The 20498-nt window shown below is 40.0% G+C and overlaps 1 protein-coding gene across 1 annotated transcript; it reads left to right on the forward strand.

The window, feature by feature from the left end:
* The first annotated feature begins 595 nt into the window (after positions 1 to 595).
* Positions 596 to 18822, forward strand: ubxn4 (UBX domain protein 4). Its single transcript, XM_008438716.3, has 13 exons — positions 596 to 785; positions 2383 to 2485; positions 2754 to 2782; positions 2887 to 3005; positions 4164 to 4329; positions 4824 to 4944; positions 9753 to 9807; positions 12018 to 12182; positions 12275 to 12402; positions 13616 to 13718; positions 14373 to 14504; positions 15338 to 15546; positions 18407 to 18822. The coding sequence occupies exons 1-13, from the start codon at positions 704 to 706 to the stop codon at positions 18543 to 18545; spliced, it is 1551 nt and encodes a 516-aa protein (XP_008436938.1). The 5' UTR covers positions 596 to 703; the 3' UTR covers positions 18546 to 18822.
* The last annotated feature ends 1676 nt before the right edge of the window (positions 18823 to 20498 follow it).

Raw genomic sequence — 20498 nt, forward strand, 5'->3', positions numbered from 1 at the left:
TGGCACATTACGTGCGTCACACGCAAACATTAACTATAGTGTAAAATTTTAAACATAAACACAGTTTATGCAATCATTTCTCGACAGCCACGAGCTCAGACCCTCTGGATAAAGCAGGTACCAGGTACTAGTTTCTACCAGGATAGGAGTGACAACAGGGAATGAAACGAGAGTCTGAGGATGCTCCAGTCATGCTGTGTGTACATAGAGCTGAGGCTCCAGCTGGATTAAGGCTGGGAGGCATATTTCACGAGGGAGAAATATACTCTGTTCTCCTGTATGACATACTGATGGTATAAACACTTTTGTACCAATGAAACGCAGCTATATTCATAAATCCTGACGAATCCAATCAGGTAAACTGCAGGCATGTCTTGAAGACAAGAAACAATTGGGATGATTCTATATCCCAATTACTAATTTTCCCCATAAACAGAACATCTGCCCTACTCCAGATGACAAGAGCAGGACAGTGGACATCTTTGGACCAAAACCTTTGAGCCTCCCTCCCCCAGCTGTGTAAAATATCAGGACGCACACTCCATACCAGTAGGTGGCGGTAATGCTACTAAAAGTTTTTTGCCAACCGCCAATAAAACCACGAAGAAGAAGCAGCAGAAGAAGACGACACTACTACTGCTACTATTATTGCTGATGTCACAGCAAATTGAACACGTAGACATTAGAAACTGAATATTCAGCGATGCTTTGGTTTGAGGGATCCATTCCTGAGGCCATAAACTCTGCTAAACAACGCAGTTTGGTCTTTGTCGTTGTCATTGCAGGTAACTGTGGTAAAATAATTGTAAACGGACGTTGTTGTGAGAACGACGCTTATTAGCAAGCGACCTGTCGGTGTTTGATAAACTCGTTCCAACGTTTTGCTGCTGTTTGTTAGAACCGGTTGGTTTTAATGCTGCTTCTAGTTTGCCTCTGAAATCAATTAGACACGAGAATGACGTCAAATCCAGCTTAAACTTATTAAAGCAGCAGGTGAACCAGCTGGCTTTGCTTGTTTTGATTTTACTCGGAAACATGGCTACCGACCAACCAACACCAACGCAACCACGAATTTCTTTAGAACTATGGCTTTCAAACACCGTGGAAGACTTTCCCTTACGGAAGGTGTACAGTTCTTTAAGAATGAGAAATTTAATGCAACATCTCATAAAATTCAAATAATTATGAAAAAGTTCCACATATTTTGTCACTTATTCAGAGAGTGAAACGGATGAAGTGAGATATTCCGATTCTTTCTTTTTTTAAATGCTCGGATGACAACACAAAAACCTGGCCGAACCTTTTAGTGTGTTGCTCCACCTCCGTTGTGTGACTGAGACATTTGGAGTTGCTGTGGTTCTTAAACTGACAGACTTCATAGAGAAGAACCCAGTTGGGTCTTTTCCCACCTCTGTACTCGAGTTTTGGTGTGACGACCAGAATGTTTCAACACGTTTTTGTCAGACGCTTATATTAAAGCTGTTTAGTGACGACCATTATAATATGTTGCTTATACAATTGTTTTACAAAAATAAAGCTTTAAATATGTTTTTGCATTTTACTGGAATATTTTGTGATAGGCCAGCATAAAGTACAGCGTAATTTTGAAGATGCATGGTTGTATGTTTAGATTTGTTGACCTAGACTTTAGTCTTTTGCAAAAAAAATTATTTTTTCCATTGGCTCTGATCAAGCTAAGCAGCAATTCTGCTTCTCAAAAGTGAATTAATTTTAGTTTTAATAGAATTCTTTTAAGATTTACTAATCCAGCTGCCTCCACAAAGAGAAACATGAGTCCATATGACTGACAGTTCTAGTTTGAATTCAGTTCAACACGAAGATGATTCCAAACGCAGCAGAAAATCTACAACACAATATGATAAAGCAATACCCCAGTCAGATCTCTGTGTACTTAAAACTGAAGAGTTACGCCTCAAAAAAGAGAGCCGGCCACATACATGTGATAGAACTACTAAAGTCACACAGAAAAGGAAAGGACTTTCCAAGGTCGCTGCAGCTTATTTTATGCAATAAATACAGGCAGTATGGAGTGTGACCTTCCGGATTTGGGGTTGAATTCAAGTAATTTTCAGATCTAGTAAAGACCAGATGACTTATGACTGGATATGTAGAACAGTAACATTCTTTTTTTTCCCGTCAACTATTTGCTTGTTACTAAAAACACATTTGTATCTATTTGAGGAGGATGACAGGTCTGTGTCGTCATGATGTAAAGTACAGTTTACAAGTAACGTTATTAGATGTCTGATTTAAATTATTCTTTTTAATTAATGTAGTAAGCTTATTTTTCAGCTAACCCTTCTGTGAGATGTCCACAGGCTTTGTGTTAAATCTGTCCTGCCTGTGATTTTACTCTGTCAGGGGAAGATGAACAGTCTCAGCAGCTGATGTCCAGTTGGGAAGACGGCGGCGTCTCGGAGGCTGCCCAGAACTGCTGCGTGGCCATCAGGGTCGATGCCAAGAGGTGCTGATTAGTTCTCTGCTGTGTGTACAACAGCTTCAGTTAGTTTGTTAAAATAGCTATGTAAAAAAACCTCAAATTTGATTATCACAGCAATTGTTTGACCTTTGAACACTGCCATGTTCTTAAAACATTGGCTTGGAGCTTATACAACCTGGTGTGTTGTATAAGCTTTTTATTTGATCTCTATAGATGTTACTGAACAGTCCATACAAATTCAAAATGCTTTATTGTATATTTTATTCCTCATGGATTCACTTTCTCTTCCCAGTGACACTTGTGTCCAGTTTTCCCAGATCTGTATCCTTTGTTGCTGTGTATGTGTTGTACATATATTGTAACCATATTTATATCCAAGTACAGGACTTTGGTGAAGCTTGTGTTCCTTCATTAGCCTGTTATAGATCCCGTAGTATGCATACCGTCTAGCTTCTTCATCGGGGTGACTGGAATTCCTCTAGAGGTCGTTGCTGGAAGTGTGTCTCCCGATGAACTGATGAAGAGAATCAACAAAGTAAAAAAGGTAAATTCACCCTGTAACACTGGCATCTTTTCAGCACATTATATTAAAAAGATGGGCTTGATGAAGATAAACAAATAGGTTAACTAAAACCAAATGTAGAGTATTTGGTAGCTGAAGGGTCGACACAAAACAAAACAAAAAAAAAGGAACAATGGCTAAATTCACGCAGCAGGTCTTGATCAATTCCGATTTGTTTTTTGTTTTTTTGCTGAATTTTTTTTTGTGGTCTGGTCATTGATATTATTAATTAAATTTGACTGTATTAATTTTCATGTGAATAATATACGACCCCAAAGCAAGCAGCGTCGTGCACAGACGAACAGTGTAGATGTCAGACAGCATCCATTCAGCCTTAAATGTTCTTATTTAAGACTGATAAGAACATTTATCAGCCCTAAATAAAGGCTGATAAATGTCCCCCTTGCAAAAAATAAATAAGAAAAACAAAAAGTAAATGAAAACTTTTCTGTTTTTAAATTGGTTTATTGATAGATTGGTCTCTAATTTCCCATCAGAAACAAACTTCTTTGTAAATTAAAGCAATTTAAACTGTAGTCTCAGATGGATGTGTAACTTAGGCTTTCAACTGTAGATTCAATAAACCAGACACTAACAAGATCTAGCCAGGTCTAAGTTTGGTAGACTTTGTTGAGTCACAAACCTTTTAAGCCTAATTATCTGCTTTAGCAGATGGGAATCGATGAGAATGACTAACGTAGGATAGAATGCCAGACAATAAAACAATTACCGTATTTAACAACACTTTAATATTACCATCCTTTTTCCTTCACCACCTCTGTGCTTAAAGAACCAGTATTCTGATTACAGATGTACACTGTAATCAGAACAGCTTAAAACTGTTCAGCATTTGCTATATGATAGCAAAATAACCTTATATAAAAACACTGGTTTATTAGGAACTAACTGATCTTGACAGTGTGTTTATTTTGTAAGTACTGGGGAGCTTGTGGATTAATCTATGCCACATGAAAATGGCAAAACAATCTTCACTTCAGAGATTTTAATGTATTTTATTTAACTTGGGTAGCATGAATATGAAAACTAAACGTATGAACAACATTCTCTTGTCTTTACCTAATTGCCTTTAAGGAAGCTGAATCTATAAAATGTTTTACCCATTTTCCTGCTTTCTTATAGATGCACTGTCAAGGAGTAGAAGATACTGCTGCAACAGATGCACAGGAGTCTTTGGAGACCAGACCACCTGATAGCACAGCCACAGATTCTACCTCAGCTCCAGCAGTGCCTGTTGGGCTGGAAATGATCAGTGATGAACCTGAAGAGGCTCCAGCTGCAACAAAAGGTGTGAATGATTGCTCACTCATTCAGTGATTGTCTAAGAAGTTCCTTTGTCAGAGATTCTGCTGCTAAGATACAAACATCACGATGTCACCAGGTGGCTCAGGACCCGTCCAGTCACTGAACAGATGGATGTTCTTAGCATCTCCAGCTGAACAGAAACAAAACTGAAGTTATTATTTTTAGACGTAAACAGGAACGATCTGGTCTACTCTGCAACCTCAGTTCCTTTAAATCAAGCCTAATCCCACTTCAAGTTGCTTTTTAATATCATTATTGGAACATTGGCCAATATATTTGATGGACATTGATTATTTTGATGATGGCACTCACCAAAATGTTATGTTTGCTACTGGTTTCTGAATTGTTGACTGTACTGTGTTTCTTATGACTTCATATTTTCGTGCTTTTTGAAAGCTTTTTGAACTGCATTGATGCTGAAATGTGCTATACAAATAAATTTGATTGATTGATTGATTGTGGTCTTTTTCAATATAGAATCCCTTTCAAGTTCGGCAGATGGAGAATGTGTTTCCAGCACAAAACCCTCTGTGGAGAATTCCCCTTTATGTCAGGCCACCTCTTCTCAGAATGAAAACCTGAATGCAAAAGTAGAAAGGTAAGAGCAACTTGGGTTTGTGTCCATTTCTCATAATACAGGCAGGGAGTATCTAACAAACCTTTATTGCAATATTGTAAGATGTTTACAAATGTGAATCCCTTCCCCAATTTGCCAAAATGGTGTTAACTATGTGTACTTTGAACCCAAGATCATTGACTTACAAACTGAAATATTTTCAACAACTTAACCGCAGTTGATGCTGAGCTACATAACTTAGCGCTACAGCTAATGATTGTAAATATAGGTGAGGTGTGATTTACAGCACTGTTGGCATGAAGGTTATGGTGAGCAGATGGTGAGTTCTGTAAAATATGATCTCACAAGTTGGTAATCATACTTGGTGTACACACCTTTCACTGTAACTAGAAAAAATAAATGGAAAAATACAAAATAATTTTTGGATCAAATCTAATATGTTCCAGAAAATCCTATTCGTGCAGCTCGGCTGGATGTTTGTCCTGCTGAGTCTCGTCTCCTCATCCACTTGGTAGATTATTCATTTGTTGTTATACATGCAGCCAATGCTGTATGCTGAAAAAAAGGCCCACACTATGAAGTTCACACCTCCAGACTTTACTGTGGCTATGGTGTTTTTGGGTTACATCTAATAAATGTAGCATTGTACACTTGTTCTTAAACAATGTTGTGTTTATGGGGCAACAGTGGTTGGAGTTCAGTGGGTTCCTGGTTTGATCCCCGTGCCACCGGCTCTCCTGTAGCTTGCTATCATCATTTGTGTGTGTGTGTGTGTGTGTGTGTGTGTGTGTGTGTGTGTGTGTGTTAATGGCTTAATGACTGTAGTGTGAAGAAATTTGAGGTCCTCTGGACTTGATAAAGTGCTATGCAAGTACAAAGCCATTTACAATGTCAGCCATAGCGATTTATTACTTTTTCTTTGAAACACCTGCACCTGTTGAACAATTCGAAGCTCTTCACAAGAGGTTATTATCCTGGATCAGTGTTTTTCAAACCTCTTCAGGGCTCAGGCCACTTAACCCATTTAACAAACAGTCATGGACCACCTAACCTGAAAGCCTCTGCGATAACGAATCTTTATATTTGATGCAACCTGAAGCAAAAATATTAGTTTCTCGACTCTCCTATTGTTTTCTTTGTTCATCCTAATGAGAAGAGTTGTGCTGTTTGGTGAATGTGACTGGTCACGAGAAAGACATGAACATGTCTGCTTGGGCATTTTGAGTCATTTACAGATTCTGAAAGTGTCTAAGCTTTCCAATGATGCCAAACACATAGAAATAAAAAAAAGAAGGCGCTAAATCAGCTGATAGTCATATGCACCACGTGGCAGGATTGGTTTCTAATTTCTTACACTAATGATTCAGCTGCTGTCATGAATTTTAATTCTTTAACTTCCTTTACATGTTCAATATTTTTGCCTTTGTTATTCCTTTTTATTATTGGAATCTTAAGTTGTGAACAACTTTGCCTCAGATTTGTTTTTATTATTTGCACTCGATAGGTTCCTGCCAGCATCTGGAGAGAATTTCAAGTGAGCTGCACATTTTGAAATGTACCAGCTCAGCATTTCAAAGGCAAATATGACTGTTTTGCTGCAACATTTGTCAGTACTGCAACTAAAACTAAAAGTATTGTAAGCATGACTGTAAGTCGGAGGTGGCCAACATGGATAACAACAAAAATGAAAGCTTTCAATAGCTGGAAACAAAATTGGTCTTATTCTAGCAATTTTTTGGACAATGTACTAAAAGGCCACTGTGTTGTTGTAATGCCTTGCTGCTTCCATTAGGTGGTGGCAGAGAACTGGCTATAGAAAGAGGCAGAACTTTGTGTTACTCCGAATGTTTTGTCATTTAGCAATTTGTTTTTGTTGGGTCGCTTAACGTCTGGCAATATTTTCATTGTGTAATGTTTTCATTTAAAAACATTTCACTTTAAAGTGTTCTAGTTGTATAATTTATAAACTATTAAACGACATTTCCTTTACAATCCTCTTAACGCTGCAGCTCTCCCTGTTGCTTGATCACCTTCTTTCTAAGCGTGTTTTGGTTCCACTGAATCAGTGTGTTTGGCTTTACGCTGCTTTTATTCTCCACCTTTCCTGTCGTAGTGTTTCAGGCAGACCATGTGAAGGATATCTGGAGAAACCCACAACCTGGCCATCCTGTGAGGCCCTAGCTGCAGAACTGGCCAGTACTGAGGAGGAGCAGGGCCCTACAGGGCCTAGTTCAATCCCTGCACCCACAGCTGACCAGGAGAATCTCTGAGATCCATAGACAATGTTGTAGCAAAACAGACATATTTGTCTTTGAAATACCAAGCCGGTTGTTTTTGATTTGAAAGAAGTGAATGGGTGCATTTTTAAAGGTGCAGCTCACTTGAAATTCTCTCCAGATGTTGGCAAGAACCTGTCTAGCGCAAATAATAAAAACAAATCTGAGGCAAAGTTGTTCGTAATTAAGATCCCACCATTGCACAAGAGGGCAAACACACAAACATCACCACAGCACATATATATCACGTTTGTTCACGTGTTGTGAGGAAAGCAGAATGATGGCGTTGCAGTTGTCTCAATTTGTTTGAAATTATAGAGGAGGATTCAGGCGCAGCAAAACGGATGTGAACTTCATTCAGAGGTTGAGTTTTCTCTTTTACACTTAGTATTTTTATACACACAGAACATGAGAGAGCCATTCTGTATATAGAAATACTTTTCAACAGTTTCCTTTTATACCAAGGAGATGAGTTCTAAAGTATAGAAGCGAGCATTTTGTCTGGCCATGTCCACATCTGGAGCTTTCAATTCAAATTCAATTTTTAAAATTAAAAAATACTTTATTAATCTCAAAGAGAAATGAAATGTGTTGTAGCTCAGTCATGGCACTGATGTCATCTCCATCACTGGGCTGCTTTAATCAATAGAGACAATCCCTTATCCATCCAACTTTGTTTGATAATAGTTATGCTTGCAAACTTTTATGATGATTTTCTACTTAAAGCTAACAAAAACATTTAATTTCTTAGGAGATTTGAATATTATGTCAAACCAACAAAGGACACGTTTAATGCAGAAATGTTGACTTAAAAATATTAAAAACTTAATTTTCCTTTGGGATCAATAAAAGGTTTTTGAATTGAATTTGAATTGACCTGTACATAGGTGACCATGGAAACGAGTACAGTACATGGCTGAACTATTTTGGAGAAGATGGATCTCTGAGTATTTGCCCTTGATGCAGGAGAGACTAAAGTGGATGAGACGAGAAGAAACATCTCTTCTGGAGATAATTGCCCTGATGGCAGACGCTGCAGCAGCCAGAGGATGTTGGCAGATGAGGAGAGTCGTGGCAGTCAGAGCTGATGCATGAGGCCTGGTTTGTTCAGTGCAGCTTCAGACCAGAACCAGTGTGTTGGAGAGGCCAGTGATGAAGCTCTGTCTGCTTCTGGAGGCATCTGCAGACTAAAGCCATTTCTATTTTCTCTATTCTTCTTTTTATAGGTTCATCATTAAGAGAATTGAAGAGCAAAGAAGGATCACTTAATGTCTTTGCATTTATATAGTTTATAATTGAGGTTGTGGTTCATTTAGGCTTCAAGGAGCTCTGCATGCACGTGGGTGGTCATGTAGTCTTTTTTTTTTTTTTTTTACCAGTCACCCAGTCAGCCGTAATTAGTCAACAGCAGTCAGTCAGTGGGTGAGCAGGTGAGTCAGTCAGGCAGTCAAACAATGCAGGAACCAGAGTAGGAGAAGCAGCAAGGGATTCTGTGAGCCTGTACCATGTTTGCCTGTAATTTTGGAATAAGCCAAAAATGGAGCTGCATTTTTGATGTTTTCTGGAACTGCATGAACCAGAAACTCCTACTCACAAAGTTACATTCACTTTTGGTTTTATAACCTTTAAAAATATATATGGTTTTCATGGACAGGTCGTCACTACAGACATGCACAGCATTTCTGTGATGAAATCTTGTTTATGTTCATGGAGACAGCCTTTTGGGTGCCATGTTCTGGTCGGAGGACCATGGAAACAGTCATGCTCTCTTGACTTGTGGCCTACATTCACCTGTTTGACTTGGTCATTGAGGAGCTGAAAGGACTGAGTCCACATTTTAACCCATCTATGCTCGTATCTACCAGTTTGGCAGCAGTTCGTGTTCATTACTGCCTTTTATAGACACACTTTTTAAACTTTTTTCCAACTTCCATCAAACTTACAGGCAAGAGATGGAAAGCAATCTGTTTTTCACTTATAGGCATAATTCTAATTCAGTGGTTCTTAACCTGGGTTCGATTGAACCCCAGGGGTTTGATGAGTCGGTCTCAGGGGTTCGGTGGAGCCTCTGCCGCGGAGGTTAAGACACACTTGTGTAAAGTCGTGATGACGCCCCGCTTTTCCATCACTTGCTGCAGAGGATCACGTTACATTGCTTAACCAATCAGTGCTGCGGAGGAGTCCTGATTGAAGGAGCTCCACTCTCAGCATGGATTTGAACTTTTGTCTTTAATTACTTCATCAAAGCTCACAGTTTTTACGGAACTCTATAGTCTAAATCTGCTCCATAGTCGCATCTTTTCGGGGTTGGTACTGCCTCTAGTGGTGTGGGCGGTGGTTACACAGCTAATATAATTACATTACTTTTTATGTGTCAGAGTGGAAGGGGGTGGGAGGCGGTTGGAATAAGAAGGGTTTGGTGAATGCACATATGCATTCACCCCAGTTTGAGGTACCGAACTGGGGGGTTCGGTACCTCAAAAAAGGTTAAGAACCACTGTTCTAATTATATTTTATTTTTCTTCCCCCTCTTTTTCTTTTAATTTTGTACAGATTGACCAAGAAACTGGAAGAGAGACAAGAGCAAAGGAACAAAGAACAGAAGGAAGTAAGGAAATAAAATGACTAAACATAGTTTTGCTTGAACTTCTCTGGATCCAGGAAATGTAATTACGGTGAACCATTAAAGAGTGTCCTGATCAGCTCCAGCTGAACAGCTGCTCTGTTTTTCTGTGCTACCCGTAAATCCGGCAGAAAAATCTGATGAGGTAGCACTGATAGTCAGAACACCGGCACTGTTAACACACAGCTCCTTAAAGTTCTGCACAGAGCTCCAGAATGATCAGTCTGGATTAATCTAAGCGCTAATAAACCATCGTCAATATTTCCCAGCAGATCAACGTGATCTCTGATCTCTCCGAATCCTCCTGTTGGCGATGTTCTCCATCAGAGGCAAAAGGTTCCACAATTACGTGGCTCTTCTTTGTGCAGCTGCTTATATAAGTGTGATTGTCTTCACACCTTGATCACCTCAAAAATGATCAAACCTGAACTGTTTGGAGTTAATCCGCTGATCCGACCCAGTTTTCTTTTTCAGGGAGAGTGAAATTACCCTGCAGATAATATGTATTTCATGCGCTTTGGCGCACAAACCCATGCGTTGCATCTTTACTTGACAAAAATTGAGGAAATTTACAATTTACATTCAAGTGAGGTTTTCACATCCTCTTATTTTTATGTTATTTATTTTGTGTGTATTATGTTACTGTCTGAGGATAAATGTGGTTCAGTTTCATCGTTTACAATAAAATGAAATACAACATAAATACGATAAAAGATTGAAATCAAGAAAAAACATCGTTTCAGTGCTTCTTGGTCTAAATAACTGAATAAAGTCAGGTTTCAGTGTATTTACGTGAGTTTTGGCGCTTTGTAGTTTGTTGTCCTCAGAAAAAGTTTGCGTTGCTACCGCACATTTTCAAGGTTTGCGTAGATTTACTCCACACATTTTTTGTGTGTATGCACACTTTATACACAAGCCCCAATTCTTTCCTAGATTATTGGATTTGATGCCTACAGCATCAAAAATATACTGGATTTTGACTGGAAGAGAAAGGACTCTATGCCACATCAGTCTGCTCTCTGTGTCGCAGCAGAGGTCCCTAATCCTGCTGGCTGCATCACAGCAGTCATAGTTTGTGTAAAGAACGTGTCCAGTATCAGAGAGGGGTGCTGAATGGTGGATGCAGCCATTACAGATCAGCCTTTGTTGGTATGTAACCAACAGTCTTTGTCCACGTTGGCTTCTGTTGCAGGCTTCCATGTTACCAGGATACAGCTGCTCACTTGTCTCTCCGTTCTGTCCTTGTTGCTCATCCAGCTTGTTGTGGAGCAACCTGACGGCAGAGGAGATTGTTCTCCTGGTCTGGAGGCTTCAGCATTGATTTTGGCTCTTCTGCTTCTCTATGATTTACCAAATGACTTTCTCTTTCGCCTCTTTCAAATTGTCATGACATTAGCTGAATGCCTCAAATGAATGCAGAGTCACACTGTCCCCTTCTATTTGCTCATGTCTAATATGAATAGAGGAGGTACATTTCTGAAGGTTTAAATATTAAGCTTGTTTCTTAGATTTACTTGAAGGCCTTCAGAGGCACTGATGTCTGGAAGTCCTTTGGGAAATGGTCGTGATCATCCAAGGGAATCAGTTTTCATGCTTTATATATGTGCTGATGGCTCATGACTAAGGTTTGTCATCACTCCAAGCTCGGTGTCAGTTTTTCTTTGTCAGGGATCTGTAATCATCCCATGTAGCTTTCTCAGAGATGACGCTCGTCATTGTTATCATTGTACAGAACCCTCTAGCGAGAGTTTGCAGATAACACATTGTATTCTCAGATCTTGGTTTACAGGCAGTAATTCTGGTGATTTGTGTAATCTCTCTTACATCCATCAGAATCCAGGGACAAATAAACAACTTTAAACCCTTAAAATCTCATTCTAGGCAACAGTATTTGAATTTATCGTTGTTTTAAGACAAAAACATAAGTACATAAACTTTTAAAAAACATTTTATGCTGTAAAAATCATTTTATTCCCTTTTTAAGATTGAGATAAACTAGTGTGCATTTTTTAAATTATTTTTTTAAACAACCAAGTTGGTGAAATGCATTTTGTATGCCATTTCATTTAAACAGATAACTTACTAAGTTTTGAAATTTCATCAATAAAAATAAACACTTATTTATATGTAACCATTCTTCTTTTTATGCCTGATGGGCTTCTCAGTCATTATTAATCTACTTGCATGTTTTTCAGAATGACGTCAGAACAGAAATTGAGCGCAGGAAGATGGGGAAGCAAAACCAAGAATTTAAGAGAAAACAAGATCAAGAGAAAACCAAGCAGCTCCTGGAAGAAAGGAACAGAGAAAAGGCAGAAGAGAAGGCTGCCAGAGAACGAGTGAAGCAGCAGATCGCTATGGTAACCTGCTCTTTTCCCTGTCCTAAATTTGAAGGCTGCTGTCAGTGTATGAAATTTCTGCTCCTGACTTGAGGAAATTGTGCTTGTTGTAGGACCGAGCAGAGAGAGCTGCCAGTTATGCCAAGATGCGTCAGGATGAGAAGGATGCCAAGCAGAAACTTCTGCAGGCCCAGCAGGCAGAGCAGGAGGCCAAGAGGGAGGCGCTAATCAGAGAGAGGAGGTAAAAGATTAAACAGGTTGCTTTAAATGAAGACTACTACATAATCAGTGTTTAACATCATCAATGCGCTGACAACTTTATTTCTGTTAAAACAACAAGGCAGCTCTTGTAGTGTTGAAATAAATCAGCCATAAGAAAGAGTCTGAAAAATGGCCTTAAGAGAAAACTTCCTCTGTAAAAAACCTGACATTGACAAAAACATCTCCATGGTGCCCATAAGACTGGGAATTGGATTCCCCACAGAGCAGAAAAGTCTTTTTGTTTAGTTTTTTTCCAAGAAACACACCAAGGTCTAATGTTGTCACGAGGCTAACATTCCAAACTTTGTATTAATACTTGATGAAAAACTTGAGATTCAGTACTTTGGATCCCAAAAGAATTTGATTACATCAGAAAACAATTAATCAAACACTGTATGATGAAATGGCTGTTCTTAACAACAGTAAGGGATAATAAGAAGTAGGGTTAGCGTCATTAGGGTCCAACTTTTTTCTGCTGAAATTCAACTCTTTTTGCTTGTTCAATCATAATGTTGAATGATGTGACCGCAATCAAACTTCTGTTTAAACAGTAAACCCAGGATGTGGTAGTCAGAGCCAGGGATTGGCTCGTCATGCGCTTCGCTGACACAGACTTATTTTAAATGTATAAAATTCAGCCATTATTTACGTCTGATCTTTTGGTGCACAGTTATCATGTATGTGTCATGTCAACAATATAGATGCCAGATAAAATGACTGTGCAGACTGCAGACACTTTAAAACCAATCAGAGATGTGAATTCGGACCGTATATGGAAATGGATCAAATCAGATTTTTGGGGGGGTGTAAAGATCGGGATTGTGCCGCTCAGAATGCGATGATAAGTCCAATATGATTTGCATTTGAGCAAAAAAAAATAAATAAAATGATAATAATTGATTTGTGTCACATTTGCCTGTTGTGTTAATGTAGCCGTTGAAATGTGTTTAGGAATTTTAAGCACCATTGAGTTAGGAAATGTACGACATTGAAACTGTTTTCAATATAGTGCAGATGTTTTCCTTTTCTTTAGTATAAAAGATGCCTGGATGTGGAGTTGATTATTAGAAGAACCGATTTAAAATGTGAATCCAAAACAAGACTAAAACTACAACTATCTTTGCTTCTGTGAATTATGTTTTAATTCTGTACATCTTCAATGTGTGTGTGTGTTTATGTGTGTGTGTGATCAGTACCAGCTCAAGGATACAGTTTCGACTCCCTGATGGTTCATCCTTCACCAACCAGTTTCTCTCGCAGTCCAGACTGCAGGAGGCTTGGAACTTTGCTTTTGAGGTCAGTCTGACTGAATCATGTGTTCATCCTGCAGGTCCTCTTCATATTCATTCTTTATATGTTTTTGTTAATATGTTTTACCACATAGAAACTGCTCATCTGCAGTTTCTTTCTGAAACATGGCCAAACTGTTAGATGTACTTAAAACATGCTGTTAGTGCAGAACTCAATATAAACATGTAGTAAATATTAATAAGAGACATTTTTTTCTGAGAGGAAAAGAGACAAGTGTCTTATTTTGGAAGGAATATCACATTAACAAAAAAGTCTGTATATGGATTACAGAAATAAAATCCTCATAGCTGTTTAGCAGCCTTCCATGTTTCCACTGCCATTTGGAAGATTTATCTATGCTTGTGAGGTCCAAGGCCTAGAAAGGCCTTCCTGTTATCACTCTAATCTTTAGCTCCTTCCACAGATTCTCTTTCAGACTGAAGTCGGAAATTTATCTTTGACTCTCTCTCAGTCCTGGAAAACAAACAAACAAAAAAAAACCCCCAAAAACAAATATAGAGAGAAATTAACCGACTATGTGAATGAGGCCAGACTGAAACATTGTTGTAGTTCATGTTCAAATGACTTTATCACTATGCTTCATAAAACATGTTTTCTTCCTTATGTATGCATCTAATGGCAGTGCTGCTTCTGTTTTAGGAAATAGGAAATCTGTACGGTAACTTCTCCTTAGCAACCATGTATCCTCGACGAGAGTTCACCAGCGAAGACCTAAACAAGACGCTGCTGGAGCTGGAGTTGGTTCCAAGTGCTTCCATTGTTGTCCTCCCTGTGAGTAGTCCAGAGTCTGCTCTACACTGTTCATTAGGCCTTCACTTCCTGTTTGAGTTAGTTCCCCATTTCTTTCATTTGGATCAGTCAGGTGTAAAACTGCAACACCAAATCACCAAACAGATGCGCACAAAAAGAGATGTAACGTCACAAACAGGTTGTGACAGATTAAGCGCAAGACAATAACAACCATCAGATAATCAGAGTTTATTCTAGGGATGAGTAGACAGCCTCGATGATGCTTCTTGATTTTATGTGCCATGAATTCCCAAATGATGTGTCCGTGCTGCATGTGTAGTGGAAAAAAATGTTTTAAAATCAATTTTGCCACTTCGTCATTAGTACTTCAGAAGTGGCAACACTGTGACGTCACAGTGTCATATTTCCATACATGATTTTAGGCTGACCACCTTTGGCTGAAAGTTCAGTTCTTTACAGAAAAGTGATGAGTGACTAAGCAGTGAAAGAATCATTAGCTAAATTATTAAGACACATTGTTCAACACCTTTTTTTCAATAAATAATGAATCCATGATCATTTCATGCTTTCATACACCAGTACAGTGTTATTTAAAAAAAAAAAAGCTGCAAAAACCTGGTAGAATAAGTGTGCTCGTCTCTAAACTAAAACTTAGTTGAAGCACAGCATGAAGTCTTTGTTCATAAAGACTTCATGTTTCTGTCATTGTAGCAGAAAGTTGAAGGTTGTGCATGAAAACTGACTGCTGTGAAGAATTATTTACATTTTCAATCTTCTCATCAAAAACCCAATTTCCATCTGGACAAAATGACCTCTGTGTGTGAGCATTAACTGGACCCTGTCCTTCCTTTCAGTCTCGAAGGCCTGCTAACACAGTGACCCGGTCTTCTGGATTTGGCATCTGGACAGCTCTGGGTACACTCCTTTACCCGCTGCTTGCTGTATGGAGGTTCCTCAGCTCTTTTCTCTTTGCTACACCTTATTCATCATCAGCATCCAGAGTGCAGGGGATGCACAGCAGCCCTGCCAGCAGCTCCAACGTCCCCTCAAACCAAGCTAAGAGGTGAGAATTAAAAGGTTTCAGTTTACGGTGTTGCACCAACATATGCAGTCAGCCAGGCAGCTTTTAACTTTGCCTGTTTTCAGCCCCTTCAATATCAATGTTTGGTGAAGATTTGCTGTCAGATTTCAGTGTAGAGAAATGGGATCAAGTGAGCTGATCTGGTTTTTAAGCTATTGTATTGAATAGTCATCAAAAGTAAAATCTAATGCTTAAAACGAATATACTGATAATAAAATGTATTTTTATTTGTGCTTAATTATGGCACTGAGATGCGGGACACTTTGTTTTCTTTTTGTAATATGAACAGCATGACCAACAATTTTCCTTGTAACATTTGTTCCTCAGCAGAATCTCTGCAGCTCCTCCACAGCTGCTGTGATCATGTGTTGATGGGTTTACCAATGTTCCAAACCACTTCCAGTTTTGGATGGTGGATTGATAAAAGCTCTAAAAATTTCAAAGCTTGGGATATTGTTTATTAACCCGGCTCTGCTTTGAGCCTCTGGAGCAGCTGCAGTCCTGCTGAGAGTTGGGCTGTTTTCACACCTGATAGAACCAAAATGTCAACATTTGTTACATTTTCAGCTGGTGCAGTTCGCTTTCACACCACACTGAGTCAAACAACCCAAAATAATTGAGAAACCTGTTACACCCCCACATACACCTTTTCGCCTGTTACCAGCAACTACTAAAAGAACTTCTTCCCAAAATGAAGTGGCATTAGATTTTAGTGGTTGTAGGATTTGATGTACTTTACTGGTTTGGACATTTCCTATCAGCTGCTTCAGCTAGAGACACTCCTGCAGGCGCCGTTACTCTGGATTGAGTCATGTCTGCGAAATCAGACTGTGCTGACCACAAACGTGGTTTTAGAGCGTTTATTACCAGATTTACATAAAATATTGTTTGTAATATTGTACAGCTGAAGTTGGATGTATAGAGTGTGAAGAGGACGGGAGAGAGGACAGTCCTTTGTGGAGCCCCCGTGTTGCTGACAACAGTCTCACACACAGTGTCGTGGGCGCACAAACTGCGGTTTGCCAGTTTGCCCACAAACCACGACACATGGGTGAGAAACTGCATCGCCTCAGTTTCTCACCCAGTAGAGCCAGATGGGTGGAGTTGCATTCACTGGAGAAGTCAAAACCCCTCATTCTCACAGCGCTCGCCGGCTGGGCCAGGTGAGTGTGTACACCGTTGAGCAGGAAGATGATGGCATCCTCAGCTCCAAGTTTGGGCTGTTGGGCAAACTGCAAGGAGTCCGAGTGTGGTTGGACCAGGGGCCGGAGCTGCTCCAGGACGAGTCCTGGTGATGTGAGAGGTCAGCGCCACAGGCCTGTAGTCCTTGGAATCACGTCTACGGCAGCAGAACAATGCAGGATGTTTTCCACATCACAGGGACCCTCCACAGGGAACATGGGCAACATGTTGAAGATATGAAGGAAGACTCTGCAAAGCTGGATAGCACAGGCTTTGGTCACCCCTCAGGCTGACACTATCAGGACCTGCAGCCTTTGCCAGGGTGGAGTCTCACCAGCTGTCTGTGGAGGTGGCCAGCTGAGGGGACAGGGGATGGTCACTGAGTAGAAGAGGAGGGGAAGAGTAGAAATTCACACGGGGATGAAGGACTCTGAGGAGAGTTGGTGGACAGCAGCAGTGGCATTGATGGGAGTGTTGGCGGGAGGTGAAGGGGCTGGAGAGTCAAATCTGTTAAAAACAGGTTGAGTTCACTGGCTCTGTAAATGTGGCCTTCAACCCACTACCACCTGCTGACCTGAACCCAGTGACAGACTGCATCCCTCTCCAGGCCTCGCTTTTGTTTTTCTGATGGAGTTTCCCCTCCAGCTTCCTCTTGTCATCCTCCTTAGCTCTTCTGATCTCCACCTTCAAGCAACTCTGTATTATTCTCGCATCATCCCTGTTGGTATTTCTGAAAACCCTTATCTTCTCACTCGGGATGGTCTTGATCTGACCAGGGCTTGTTACTTGGGTAACAGTAAACGGTCTCAGTAGGGATGATGGAGTCAACACAGAAGTTGATGTAGTGTTATGCACTCAGTGAGGTCATCGATGTCCTCCATGTTCGGCTCACAGAGTGCCAGCCAGTCAGTGACCTCAAATCATCCCTATAGTGTCTCAGTGACCTCCTGCGACCACCTCCTCTGTGACCTCATGGTTGCAGGCTGGCTCTTCATCAGAGGGACGTAATATGAGCCGAGATGCACCAGGTTATGATCGGACCGGCCGAGCGGAGGGAGAGGAGAGTAACTCTATGCGTCTTTTACGTTAGCATACAGCGAGTTCTCTCCTCTCTGGTGGGACAGCTCACATACTGGGTGAATTTGGGCAGAGTTCTGTCTATGGTGACATGATTAAAATCACTTGAGATCACCATGAATGTAGCCAGATGTTCAGTCTGCAAGCGAGGTCACAGGCCACCTTGAGGTTAGCAGAGGGAGGAATGTAAACATGACATGACAACATGCGAATATTTGTGGGTTTAGTAAAACGGACGAAGACCAACCACTAACAGGTCAACGTCCAGACAACAGATTTAGTCCTTGAGCATCAGCGGTTGTACTGGAACGGTAAACCGCCCTCCTTTCCGCTTGCCACTCTCACTGCAGTCTCTGACAGTTGTATGTCCTTGACGGACATAAAACTTTTTTTTATTGTCTTTAATTACTGTGGAAAATACTATGGTCCTTCTTTCTTTACAATAAGAGCTCCAACAGAAATAAATCTTGGTTTTCATCAAGAAAAAAATTATAAAATAAATTATTCTATATACTAATACTTTGGATGTATTTTTATTTAACTTTGTTTTGTTCTAAACTTTTGCTTTTATGTTTGTGTTCAGAGAAACTCCCACCAAACAAACTTTGGAGATGCGGCCAAAGGATTTCAAAAAAGAAGGTAAAATCTGCAGACTTCGGACAGAAGAGGACGATGATGAGGATAATAATACCTGGAATGGGAACTCGACCCAACAAATGTAGTACCCTGGGTGACGTAAAGCTGCTGCACCCCAAACCCCCGCTTTAAATTTTGATTTATTCCTTGTTTTTTCATGCTCTTCTTTCTCCATTTTAGTAGTTGCGTCCCTGCACTTTGTCTGCATGTTCATGTAAATTTAGTCCCATTTGACGTTGAGATGAGTAAAATATTTCTGAATTTAACACGTTTGAATGGATAATTTTGATTGTGTGAAGCCACTATTTCTGTTTTTGTGCTCATTACTGATCTAGTAAATTCAATAAACAAAGTTTTAACCAATCACGGGGACCTTATTGTGTCTGGTACCTAATTCTTTCTAATAATATTAATAATCAAATTAATTTATAATGCCCTTTATATCTCTAATTGAAATCTCAAAGGGCTCATTCACATGCTGATTACAGCAGGCTGACAGAAGCGAAACTGCACATTTTAGCACCATCGGCACGAACACCAGCAGGCAGACGGGGTCAAACACCTTAGACCCTGGATTTACATTGGGATTAGAAATTTTACTGAAAATGTTTTTCATTTTACTATTACAAATCAGAGATGTATGAGCTAGCTGAAGAAAGTAATAAACATCCATTGTGTACTGCTTGTTTGGAATGACAGCATGTTTTTTTCTAAAATATGAAAAACTGATTTTTCTTCCCCCACAAAGAAATAAAATGTTTTCCAAACAAGCTGACTTGATCAATCATTTATGCACTGATATTTTATAGACATTTTTCAAGTTGGCACAATTCAGCAACTGCACATAAAAGTGCTTTTCATGAGGATATAATTTTATGTTGAACTTTGGGAACAATGCAGGCTAAAAAAAACTAAAAGCAAAACACTGGAATCATGAAATGGCTTAATTACCTCCCCTTGTGTAGAGCCCTGCTAACGACCTAATTATTCAGCTAATGACCAAATGATTCTATTCAGGTGTGGTTCAGCAGAGACCCATCTAAAAGTTGCAGGGCAGTGGCCCTCCAGGTCTGGGGTTTGACTCCTGTGCCTTAGAAGATGGCTGATGCCACCACAGAGCCAAAGAAAGTCTTCAGGAGCGTCCACTGCACTCTTAGAAACTTCAGCCTCCTCAGCAGGTAGAATCTGTTCAGACCTTTTCCTTCCTGGTTTTCCTCTGTTGTTGAGGAGGTAGTTCAGCTGGCTGAGTACTCTCTGTACTCTGAGTGGTATTACGGCAGAGTTATCAAACATCATGGGGAGTTGATGGAGAAGTTTGCACTGCAGAGAGTGATGAGGAATGGCACAGTTCCCTGTGGAGCCTTGTACTGCCGACCAACTTTTCAGACACCAAGACTAGATGGGCTGGTCCAAGACCAGCAAACTCTGGCCACAAACTGATTGCCCAAATATAATCTCTGGTCCCAGAACCAGAGTGCTAATCTCAAATTAGTTGCCTTAGCTTGAAAGAAAAACTCAGGTGAAACATGTTGCATGTTTCAATACTGAACACATGACTCATTCGATTTTTATAAATCAGAAGTATCAGCTAGCTGTTGAAAGGATTGAATGTGTGTTTAGTTGGATTTTTTTTCTCCGGTAACATTCGGCTCCTTTGCCCTCCAGGACCTGCTACTTAGAGACATCCTCACAGTATGATGCTTCTACCACTGTGCTTCATAGTAGGAATGGTGTGTTTGTGGTGATGTATAGTGCTATTTCAACTGCTGAAACTTGGAGCTCCTTCAGCACAGCCATGGTAGCCTGGTAACTTTCTTCAGTCACTCAGATTATGAGGACACAACCTGATGCATGGACCAGATTCCTTCCTTTTGAGCTCCAGAGGATGTTCAGCTTGGTGTTTTTGTTTCTATCCCCTAAACTTACACTTTTCTGTAACATTTTCTATCAATTGCCTGGAGTGTTCTTTTGTCTTCGTACTGGTTAATCTGGTCCGTTTACAGATTAACCAGTAAGCGGACCTTCCAGACCCAGTGTCT

The sequence above is a fragment of the Poecilia reticulata genome, chromosome 2 (assembly GCF_904066995.2).
Source record: "Poecilia reticulata chromosome 2, P_reticulata-male-v2, whole genome shotgun sequence".
Lineage (NCBI taxonomy): Eukaryota > Metazoa > Chordata > Actinopteri > Cyprinodontiformes > Poeciliidae > Poecilia > Poecilia reticulata.

Bases quoted from the DNA above. Each gene is read 5' to 3' on its own strand.
- ubxn4 (XM_008438716.3), top strand. From the start codon at position 704: ATGCTTTGGTTTGAGGGATCCATTCCTGAGGCCATAAACTCTGCTAAA. The intron at 13,719-14,372 runs GTCAGTCTGACT...CTTCTGTTTTAG, and splicing joins CTTGGAACTTTGCTTTTGAG to GAAATAGGAAATCTGTACGG. The intron at 15,547-18,406 runs GTGAGAATTAAA...GTTTGTGTTCAG, and splicing joins CCCTCAAACCAAGCTAAGAG to AGAAACTCCCACCAAACAAA.